The following is a 12,055-nucleotide window of genomic DNA, read 5'->3' on the forward strand; positions in this document are numbered from 1 at the left end:
AATTTTTAGTTTACTTTTTTCGTCTTTCGGTTTACAAGTTCAAAAGTTATGAGTTCGGAGGTTTATGTATTTCGAAGTTTACGGGTTTAGAAATTATAAAGTTTACGGGTTCGAAATTTCGCTGTTTCGAAAATTTTGCGGTTCAGAAGTTTATGAAATTTGTGGGTTCGGAAGGTTGTTGGTTCGAAAGTTTATGGCTTCATGTTTATTGTATCAAAATTATTTATGAATACTCTTGAGAAAATATTTTCCTTGATTTGCGTACCAAACACCAAAAAATGAATAAGATTACTATTTATTTTCCAAAAAAATATTTTCTTGGAAAATATTTTTCTTTATACCAAACACCCTAAAACATAGTGGTTTCTGAAAGTTTCTCATAAGTAATTCTTGGTGCCAGAAACCCAGCTTGATTTGGGCTTTAAGCTAACCAAGCCCAATAACTACTATTCACGTCTGAACCAAGCCCAACAACTAGCAATCCGGATACATACCCGACTAGAATTTTTCATCAAACCGGATCCAAATTTCTACCACCTACGCCACTGATAAAGTGATAAAAATTCTGGATCATAAGTGAAAACGAGTGGCTCTCTTCTTGACCCACTTTTCATTAATTAATACTTCAGAAAAAAACCATGGCCCCAGAAACTGTGCAGAATGAAGGCAGCAATGGCGAACGCTGTCACACTCTCTAGCTCAACAATTTGGCACCACTATACAAAACCCACTTCAAGAATCAACCTCAATTTCAAAATTGGAGCATCATATTCCACCTCAGCTAATATGGCTACTGGCACCACAACAAAAGTAGCTCCTGCAATCATAGTCGGAGGTGGACGTGTGGGCAAAGCTTTACAAGATTTGGGTAATGGAGATGATGTTTTGGTTAAAAGGGGTGAACCTGTACCTATTGATTTTGCTGGTCCAATATTGGTTTGCACTAGGAATGATGATCTTGAAGCAGTACTTGAAGCTACTCCTAAATCTCGTTGGAGCGGTATGTATGCTGGACTTCCCCTTACTATACTGTTACTCTGTATTATTGTTTGATTGAGCATGGAGTTCAAGGATTTTTGAAACATGTTATAAAAACAAGTAATAAAAATTTGTGTGACTATAAATGATATTGTCAAGTGTAAAATAAAAAATTCAAAATTGAAAGAATAACAGGAGTATAATTTATTTTCCCCATTAGTACATTTCAGTTGTTTTGTTTACTACGTACAACACGATAATTTCGTTCTAAGGTGTTATGCTATATTTGTTAATATCTGTGACTTTTGATTGAAGCTAAGCTTAGGCGCTGCAGAAATTTCTGTTGTTAATAGTAGTGTTGTTGATGTGATAAATTTGTTTTTTTTTCTCTCGTGCATTGATGGTGTATTGTCCAATATTTCTAGGAGTCTTTTAGTAGATTTGAAAGAAATATTAATATGCCAATAGAAAATGTAGAGAACTTTAGTATTGCTTTTTATTTTTATTATTAAGTACGTAGTTTATTTTTATGTAAATGGAGTGATATGAATAGTGAGTTCATATACCTGATGCTTAACTTCCTTGGGATTGAGGCGTATTTATTGTGTTGCATTGTTAATGTACTATTTCCTTTTTTCTGAATTTCTTTTTGGGTGTAGTTTGGGCTAACTTATGTTTTAATGGATGATGTGACCCTGTAATAAATCTTGATGTGGCAGATTTGGTATTTTTCCAGAATGGAATGCTGGAGCCTTGGTTCCAAAGTAAAGGTCTCGGTGATGCAGACCAAGTTTTGGCATATTTTGCAGTATCAAAGCTTGGTGAACCTCCTACTGATGGGAAAACTGATACCAATCCAGAAGGATTGACTGCAGCTTATGGAAAATGGGCATCTGCAGTGGCTGCAAGATTACAGGCTGGTGGACTCTCTTGCAAGGTAAAGAATGAACTTCACATGGTATTATTTGCTCATTATAACATTATAATCATGCAGTGAAAATTCCCGTTTGATGCTATTGAATTGAAAGTTGGCTAGAAGACTTTTTTCAGAATATGGATTTAAGTTTAGTGTGCTGTATTTTGAACACTTCAACATACATGTTTAACATTAGCATCAATTTGATTTCCTCCATGATGAACTAGACTCACTTTCCCTTTATCGAAAAACTAGACTCACTTTCCTCCATTGAAGGCTTCTTATTCAACAGGGTAAGGTTGCGTACTATAGACCCTTGTGGTCCGCCCTTCCCCGGACCCCGCGCATAGCGGGAGCTTAGTGCACCGGGCTGCCTTTTTACTACTGATAGTATACCTCTTTCATTGATTGAAGACCTCTTTCATTTTATTTCATCGTGTACCTTACCAAGTGAAGTCTTTAGAGATTGCATCTCCTTTTCTAATTTTCACCTACAAGTTTACATGGTCCAGGAAGTCCATTATTCATCTTCAAGCACTGTGCCTTGTAGTAGCCTGCACTAATCCGCTACTCGGATCTGTAATGCATTTTGTGTTTGTGAAAAACCAGGTACTTGAGAAGGAGCCTTTTCAGAAGCAAATGTTGGAGAAGCTTATATGGATATGTGCTTTCATGCTTGTTGGAGCTCGTCATCCTGGAGCAACAGTAGGAGCTGTTGAAAAAGAGTATCGCTCTGAGGTGAGTGACTCATCTATGAAATCCTTTGAAAGATATCCACTTTTAATTTGCTTTTGAAAGCTTAGGTTGCATTATTTATTTATCTTGTTTCAGGTCTTAGAATCAACTACCCTAACACCATAACTCCTTTAAGACTACTGTTAGTTTCAAAATTAAAAAAAAATAAAAAAATCAAAAGAAGCCACCTTGTTTTAAGCTAAGTTGTGCGGGCTCTTCGATTTTGGTGCCGTCCCCGTCCCGATACGAGACGTGGACCGGAGCGGGAGCGGGATATGTCCCGGATTCGGTCAACTGACTCCGGTCACTTTGACCGGAGTCCATCGACAATTTGGGAGAAAAATTGAGATTTTGATTTTCAAAATAAAAAATAAAACAGATTTAGGTGAATGAAAGAATAATGTCCATCTTGGAGAATGAAAGATCGAATTCTACAATATTCATGTAAGTTTTTCTCAGAATATCTCTCAAAATTTACAATATTTTTATAGCTCTATTTTTTATTAGCCGAATCCGCGCACCCGTATCCATATCCATATCCGGATCCGCACCTCTGAATCTTATTAGATTTTGCTGAACCCGATATTTGGATCCGTCCCCGTATCGGATACCCGCACCCGAGTCCGAGCAACTTAGGTTTTAAGTGAGAGAGACAGAGAACACAAACTGATTTGTATTGCTGTTGTTGCTATAGCCTATGTAGAGACACCTTGTATGAGGTATTAGGAAAGCTCAAATAACTACTGATACTTTAATTCACTTTTCAGCTGATTTTCCCGTACATAGGATTAAGAATATGGAACGTTTGCAGCTCAGATCTCACACAGAAGATTTCACTAGTGGAAATAGAATTAACCAAAACACTGTGTATTGACGATATTCATGGTATTAGTGGCTTACATATATGTAGTGTATCAAGAGAAACTGGTTTTGGTTCTCATCAACTCTGTTTCTATTGTATAGTTACCGTAATTGTTGCTCGAGGCCGCATCAATGGAGCATAGCATTTTTATTCGGTTCTACAGTAATTCTTGGATCTTCTAATCCATGTTGTGTCAGTGTTTAGACCAACTATACATTGTATGCAATGGGGACTAAATGCACTCTGGAAAGTTCTTGTTCCAGTTTTTACCAAATTGAGTCACCCTTGTCCACATGAAAAGGCAAAGTACCACCTAACCTAGGCTGGGTTTCAGGCTCTCCGCATCACCCATTTCTTTGCTTTTCCTCTTTTTGTCCCCCTCATTTTTCCAAACTAATGTGGTTTTCCATGGCCATTTTGGTCATAGTCAAGCAGATGCTATTAATAAGAGGAGCTGAAAGTTGGATGCTTCGCTTTCTTTCTAATTGTTTGCAGCAAATACAGGTGATAATGTAGATGCCAGGACGTTATTAACTTAGTTCACTGTTTTCAGGTGTCTCAACTGATCGCTGAGCTTGCAGCTGCAGCAGCTGCAGAGAAAGGTCTAGTTTTTGAGGAAGCGATGGAGGATAGGCTGTGCGCTTACTCCCGAGCGGTTGCACACTTTCCAACAGCTGTCAAGGAGGTAAGAAATTTAGATTTCTTAATTGACATTATAATTTGAATTGTGTGTTTTAACCATCCTATTTGTCTGATGTTTGTAGTTCAAATGGAGAAACGGATGGTTCTATTCACTCTCTGAGAAGGCAATCGCAGAAGGGAAACCAGATCCATGCCCATTACACACTGCATGGCTTAAAGAACTAAAAATAGTCTAAGGTATAAAGTGTACTTGGTATATCATATAGTTTTTAGAGGCCCTCTGTTTCTTTTGGAGGATGTAGATGAGAGCTGCTGTATCATTTCATTGTAATGTGGAAGTCTTACTCCTATTTCATGTTGGATTCATCTTATTTTTCTGCCTTCATTGGTGGAAAAGCTTCTTGTTATGTGACTTGAGTCACGTAGGATAACCAGCGCTTATGTAAATTGTTTGACGTGCTAGATGAATCTGAGGTATTAAAAATATATTGTGTAAAACTATCCATTATTTATCCCATCTCCGGTTCGTTTAATTTCTCGCATATATAAAAGCTGCATAAAGTATATATGCAGTTCATGTATTAGCTGTACTTGGTTAAAACCTTGTTAATACAATTATACAAATTACTGTTAGGAAAATGGCGTTCTGATCGTAACATATGATGATTATCATGTACTATAATATAATTGAATGTTCAATCAAGCACCCAAAAAAGAGAGGAGATCCTCACATAATTGTCTGTTACTATAGTAGAACTATGACATCCTTCATTGAGCCAAACGTTCATCCAAACGAAGCTATTTACATAACAAAGCAGTGATATACTGATTAAAGATTGAAAATGTTTTTTGGAACAAATGATGCCGTACAAACCAAATACTTGTTTTAATATACACAATCTAACTTTTTATGCAATGAGCTAAGTAGGAACAAGCTGTCTATCACCCATATCCTAATGGAAGCATATGAACCAAATTCGAGATGAGGAATAATCTTTATTTGAAAGTAAATAACGATAGTCGGGACAAGTTAGTGTGTCAACGGTGCTGTATAACCTGGGGGATGAATAAGATATTGTATCTGTTAATGTATGAATGTGTTCTCTCATATTTTTATGGAACTGAAGTAAATATACAAAGACCACCTACACCATTTTTTCCACAATTCGATACCTTTTTCCGACATATCGAACCAGAAGATTAAACAAAATAAAATAGAAAAAAATATGAATGAGATGTGGAGCATGTCCCTTGATGTCCCCACTCTCCAGGCCTGTGAGATTTCTCCAAGAATTGACATTCAGTTTCATCTTTTGCAATAAACCATGACGAATTTTGTGCCCTTGTATTAATGGCAGATGTCCAACCAGCCTGGGTATTACTGTGGGCACTGGAGCTTCTGTTCCTGGTCGCAGCCTCGCAACCAAACTAGTACCCTCTCCGGGGAGATTGAGGCAATGTTTGCCTATTAAAAGCTCCCCGGGTGGGTACTCCATCCATGTACTCCTTTCATTCTTGCAAATCTATGTAACAACTGCAAACACTTTAGAACATGCTCTAACCTCCCAGCATTAGACTGTGGATTCGATGGATCAAGAAGATCAAATGTTGCCGGCGACAAGCCATCAGCTGTTGTACCAACATTTTCATTTAAGGAATAAAGCACCTTTCGTCTCAACCATCATAATCCAAGTCCTTCGTATTCTGTGTTGTTGCTCGCCTAAGTAGTTTTCCTCCATCATCATACAAATCAAGATTCTCACATGGGGCAGGGAAGATTCTTCCAATAACACGTCCTTGAACAAAAGAACATTGGAAGATATGCTTCTTCTTGTATGTTATTCCTACGGACATGTCCTGAAAAGTAATATTCTGAATAGGAATCTCAGGGCTTCCATAAATACGTGCTGGTATTCGAACTCCTTGTCCACGAATACCAGTAAAGCTTATATCCTCAATAACTGGAAGGGCTTTTGGATCATAACCTTCATCAGGATGCTCATTGTAATCAGTCTTAATTACAATGCCCACACGAACATTCTCTAGTGTCAGGTTGCGGTAGCTTACATGTCGAATATGACCACCCCTACCCGGGCTAGTTTTAATTCTTATACCTCTTTTTGAGTTCCATACAAGGAGATTCTCCACTACTATATTTGACACTCCACCAGACATTTCACTTCCAATTGATACTCCTGCACTGTTAATAATGAACGAGTCAGTTGACATTAAAACCAAAAGGACGCAGCACTCAAGCTCTGACTTAGTCTCTAGCGATGAAGTGAGAAAATAAATATGTAACCGCAAGTTAGTGATGAAAAAATTTAATGCAGCAGGGATTATGCATAACTTTTACGCTGACAGATCCAGAGAGGTAATAACAACAGGAAATGATATTTTTTTTTTTTGCAGCAAGGAGTAAACTTGAAGAAAATTATAATATAATAGGGAAACAAATATTACCTAATCATTGAGCGGACTATGAGGTTACGGATAGTGATGTTGGAAGAAGGCCGGGAATATGCAATTCCATACTGATCCCAGCCACTCTTGATTGCAACTCCATCATCCCCCACACTTATATAACAATCCTCTATCACCATATTCTCGCACGAATCTGCATAGGCCAAACAACAATATAAGATCCATCTGCTCAATATTTTTGTCTTAAAGGATATGACACAGAAAAACATACTTATGCAATAGCATTGAACATGTAAAAATGACCTAGTCTTCCAGTTTACAACCTCACAAGTCCCTCCTTCCCAAAATGAATGAACCATTTCAGACTTAAGATTATATATAGAGAGTGAGATAAAATACGGCTAGCTCTTTCTAAAATAGAAAGTAAATCTTCAGAAAACACATGCCTACCAAACAGTAAAAATTAGCATGTCTAATAATGTACCTTTTTAAAAACTAGTGTTCAATGAAACATTTGTTTGAAAAGTCAAGGAGTGGAGAGCAAAACAAGATATTTCTGCTGGTACGAAGGTATTTTATACACTTGCCCTGAATGCATTAGTTTCTAAAGAAAGGAAGTCTTGGATGAGATGGAGCAAATTTCTTCTTTTTTGACAATTATCTCTTCATATTACAAAAGTTTTTTGGTTGAGAAAGCAATTCCTACAGAGCATATGTCTATGGCAGGTCAATACAAGCATTTAAAAGATCAAAGGTGATGAAGTGGCAGAAAGCCGATATCCAAATTACAGATATAAAACCAAGGGATCAAGAAAGGCATGAAGAACGATTTCTTAATACAAGGGAATAAGGAGGACTCACCAGGGTCTATTCCATCAGTGTTTGGGGCATCAGACAATGGAGCCAAAATAGTTACATTTCTGATAATAACATTTTGGCAGTCGTAAGGGTGGAGAGTCCAGAATGGAGAATCACGGAATGTAACATCAGAAATGTGAATGTCTTTCGACCACATAAGTTGAAGAAGTGGGCCCCTTGTGTGATTCAAAAGCTTTTTGCGGTATTTCTCCCACCATGATTGGCCTTGCCCGTCAATGGTACCATTATGGCCTGTCGCTCAATTGTTTAAACAATCAGAAACATTTTCGCACTATGCTGAATCAATGTTTCAGTATCACATTTAAATATGCACTTTGTTTGGCGAGCTTGTCGCTATAGGAGAGAACATGGTGCAGAGGCAACACGCAGTTATCCGAAAACAAGATACATAGCTTATCAAGTCAATATTAGAGGCCAAAAGCAGAGATAGGGGACAAAGAACACTCTGCAGAACAGCACGCATGACAGTGACCATACATATTTTATTATTATAGTTTTACTATCTTGAGCTTCTTAACCCTATCTGTAACACAAGATATATTGGGAAACACTAGACAAACTTAATAACTTAGCATGTGCACAAATCTTGAAGAGGAATGGGTCCTTCTCACCAGGCCTTAACTACCACACAGATAACTTGGGAAACACTTCAAATGTATAGTTACTTATATTAATTTGTAAACAGTGAGAAATTAGCACTGATGCAAAATTGAAGGAATAATTGAAAAACTACTTTACAGCTTTTTAGTAAGGTATTACAACTTTACCTGTTATGACGACATCCTTAAGATTTTGCCCGTGGATTAAACTTCCATAACGTGGCCCACGACGTTCTCTTCCATAACCATATGATGGCAAAGGAGGCAATAGTGGCCAATAGCTCTCGTCCTGTTACATGCATTTAAATCCTTATAATTTAGCAACAGTACGTATATGACCTTTGACCGAGCATACTTGCCTATACTGTTGTACCACAATAGACCTAATAATTGTTCGGATGTGACAAAACAACATGTGCTGAAGTTACTTCTCAAAGAAGGAAATAAATGAACCAATTCATAAAAGCTTCAAACAGTAATCAATCTCAACCATCTAATATAAGATGAACTTTGACACATTAATAGAGACAAGATCTCATGTCAAAGTTTGCCCCAAAAGTCCAATAGCAGTTGAGTCTATTGGCAAACAACCAACTGTAGCCATCTTTCACGAGTCTGAACTATCCAAGAGTTAAATAAACTTCAGTTGATTTTATAGCATTACTGTCTGCATTTAACAGTTCTGCACATAACAAGGTCAGTACCATCTTCTCATTTCAGCATAGATGCGTAATTTTGGGCATTCCTGACAGGTGTAACTGCATTTGTTCTTCCCTAGATAAATGACTTTCTCGTGCACATGCATATAAAACAGGAATATTTTGTTTTTTCTTTACATGGAAATATAGGCATTTTATTAGCATCTGCCCTTGTTGCTTACTGCCATTCCTATACCGTCCTCTTATATATTTCTGACCATTTCCGACAGGTGTAGGTGCAAAATTCACCCCCCCCCCCCCAATGTATGCAATTTTTCATGCGTGTACATACACAATGGCAGTAACTTGTGGTTGTTGTTAGTAAAGGAACAGAAAAGGGTTATGTTCCAGCCCTATTAGGCATACTCAACAGAAAATTACTATTAGGACCTGTCCTAAATCTTTTAAGATATATTAGTAACATTAACTAGATTCCTTTTATTACCCTCCGAACTCCAGTATCCTTGAGTAACATAAAAATTGCAGAGTAAATAATAGTAGTAGTATTTTTTTCTTTAAATTTTAGACCCGTCACCACTTCTCCGTCGTGAAGTCTGACATTTCCACCATTACATTGCATGCTGAGTTGCAGGTGACCTAACATATTTGCGATCACTCTTGATCCCAAAACCCAACTATGTACACTAAAGGGGTGAACTATCAGGTCTCCGGTTGGTATTAGAACTTGAAATACAAGTAAAATGACTCGTTCTGTTGGAGTTAGTAACCAAATTTCCTGTAATTACTAATTTACTATTAAAGGTTGAATTTTGAACACACAGTACTTCTGGCCGAACTAAAAGCCGAACCTTTTCAAACAGTTTAGCACCGGGAAATTAAACGATATCTAGTACGCACAGGAAACTTACATCAATTCCAAGTATAACGGCATTTTCAGCTAAGAAGAGCGTCATGTGGCTAGTGAGATTAAATGGCGCCGTGAGCCAATAACCAGGCTCAACATTGAGCTGGCCGCCACCTCGCTTTCGAATTTCCGATATTGCCCTTTCGAATGACTTTGTATTTAAAGTGACGCCATCGCCAACAGCTCCGAAATCGGAAAGATTTAAGACTAGAGGCCGTAGCTTAGGGATGGGCCGAGGAGGTGGGCCCCAACCTCGATACATCAGAAGGCGATCCACTGCAGTCCTTTGCCAAGCGACCATAAGAATAAATCCAATGGTCCATAGAAGAGTAAGAAGAGTACGGTGAGACGACAAAAATGATGGAACCAAACGCTTGTATTCAAGTTTACGGTGTTGGAATCTGAAAGAATCTGTCATTATTTATTACAAATAGTTATAAAAATTGATGAAGGATTGAGAATCTGTGGAGTGAGAAGAGGGAAATGGAAATGAGATCAGTAGATCACAGCTTAGAGTAGTAGAGTGGAGAAGAAAGATCTCTTTTTGATTTACAGAAATGGAAAGGACCGGGGACGGTTGTTGCCTTGGCTAAGTCGGGAAAACTGACAACTTATGGGCTCCAGTTTCCTTATTGAACGTTGATGGGCTTGTCTCATTTACACAAATAGCCAACTGAATTTATTATTTATTTTTTCTAGTCAATATACATAAATTATATATTACTCTATTCGGTCCACTTTAAATAATTTTTAGTTATTTTTACACATATTAATGAATTCACCTTTTAGTATTAATTAACAATAGAATTAATCATATTAACCTTAATTTGTTAATTAAAAATATAAGAAATACTCCTAAGCAAGGGTAACTTCGAAAAAAAGATTTCCTTCTTGATATCTGGAAAAAAATTAAATATTGTGGACCACAAAAAAAGGCCAAAAAATTAATTAAATTGGGCCGGAGGGAGTAATTATATATATATATATATATATATATATATATATATGCCGATTATTTTGAGTTTAAGTGATTGGTTGAGCGATTATTTAGATTGATTCTTCTAATTTAATTGGGCTCAATTGGACTTTCTCCATCTTACTGCTTTTATGGTTGTTAGTTGTTACTAGGTGGTGCTTGCCCGTGCAGGCACGTGCCCAACATGAGGATTTTAATAGTATAAATTATGTCGTCCAAACTAACTAAAATTTTCGACCAAGTAATGAAGTTGAATATGACAAATTTAAATGCAACAATTGAATATAAAATACAATATTAGAGATACAATGGTGTGAATCTATATAGCGTAATGCATTTGACAAATGTTACAAAATGAATATTTTGGCAAAATACCCACTCTAACTTAATAAACCGCAAAAGTCGATGCCATTCCTCATCATTGCCATTCTCCTTATAGATTTAATTTGTCAACCTCCTGCAGTGGAGTGTTACATGCTATAAGCAACACCTATAAGCAGGCAAATACCTAGCTCAACAATCAGGAGCTACAAAGAGAAGTGATAACATATGCCAAAATCACACTGCCTTGTACCCTAAGACACAATTTGTAATAAGTTTGACGTTAAGAGTGAAATATTACAATCCATTTTTTTGGAAGATATAAATAGTGAACATCGTAATAATATTTCCAACTTTTGTCTTCTTTAATTGCCTATACGACATAAGTAAGAAACAATATCTATCTATACAACACAAGTAAGGTACAATTATCCCATATATTTTTTTTATACAAATCATGCAAAATATCTTCCCGTCTGAAATTTGTGCTGCCTTACAACAGTTCCTCTATGAAGGTCACTATACCGAAAGAAGCTTGATGGTTTTCACTTTGTGCATTTTTCTCACATGCACAGTAACGTTTTTTTGTTCACGGGTCCTTACTGAAAATGCAGAGGCATGGAAGCTCGGCTGCATGAATCCGCCACGTACAACCTTCTAAGGCACATTTTTGCATAGTGAACCAGGTCACATTTCACTATGTGAAGCTCGAAATATTGTGCAAAGGAAACATCTTTAATTGTAGTACTGCAGAAGGTCTTAGACATCTATTGATACCCAATTTTTCCCTCATATTTTAAATATATATACGTATACTTCCAAAATAGTGCATATGCATCATCATTTGATTTATAACCATACACAAATATTTTTCATAATTTTTAAAGACTTTATACCAATTTATTCTAATATTTTATTATATATAAATATCCAATAATTATCCTCCAAACTATTTTTATGATGACTTAATCGTCTAAACTTATCATTTATACCAACATAATGTTTAAATATTTTTCAGTGCATTTGATAATTATATTTGCATTTTTAAGGCTAAATTGCACATCATAATAGCCCATATTAATGTATAATTACATTATTTATGCAGAAAATGACTTTTTATATTTTTATAATGTTAAGTAATTATTTTTAATCATTTTAGT

General features: G+C 36.5%; 2 protein-coding genes across 2 annotated transcripts; one reads left to right on the forward strand and one right to left on the reverse strand.

Moving 5' to 3' along the window:
- The first annotated feature begins 584 nt into the window (after positions 1-584).
- On the forward strand, positions 585-4,666 carry LOC109210345. The gene is made up of 5 exons (XM_019373747.1): positions 585-1,000; positions 1,698-1,915; positions 2,504-2,632; positions 4,045-4,176; positions 4,256-4,666. The coding sequence occupies exons 1-5, from the start codon at positions 661-663 to the stop codon at positions 4,367-4,369; spliced, it is 933 nt and encodes a 310-aa protein (XP_019229292.1). The 5' UTR covers positions 585-660; the 3' UTR covers positions 4,370-4,666.
- Positions 4,667-5,116: 450 nt separating this feature from the next.
- On the reverse strand, positions 5,117-10,196 carry LOC109210346 (probable polygalacturonase). The gene is made up of 5 exons (XM_019373749.1): positions 9,603-10,196; positions 8,204-8,324; positions 7,419-7,667; positions 6,597-6,750; positions 5,117-6,333 (listed from the first exon to the last, which is right to left on the reverse strand). Exons 1-5 carry the CDS (start codon positions 10,014-10,016, stop codon positions 5,808-5,810), a joined length of 1,464 nt encoding a protein of 487 aa, XP_019229294.1. The 5' UTR covers positions 10,017-10,196; the 3' UTR covers positions 5,117-5,807.
- Between the last annotated feature and the right edge of the window lie 1,859 nt (positions 10,197-12,055).

This window comes from Nicotiana attenuata, unplaced genomic scaffold (assembly GCF_001879085.1).
Source record: "Nicotiana attenuata strain UT unplaced genomic scaffold, NIATTr2, whole genome shotgun sequence".
NCBI classification, from domain to species: domain Eukaryota; kingdom Viridiplantae; phylum Streptophyta; class Magnoliopsida; order Solanales; family Solanaceae; genus Nicotiana; species Nicotiana attenuata.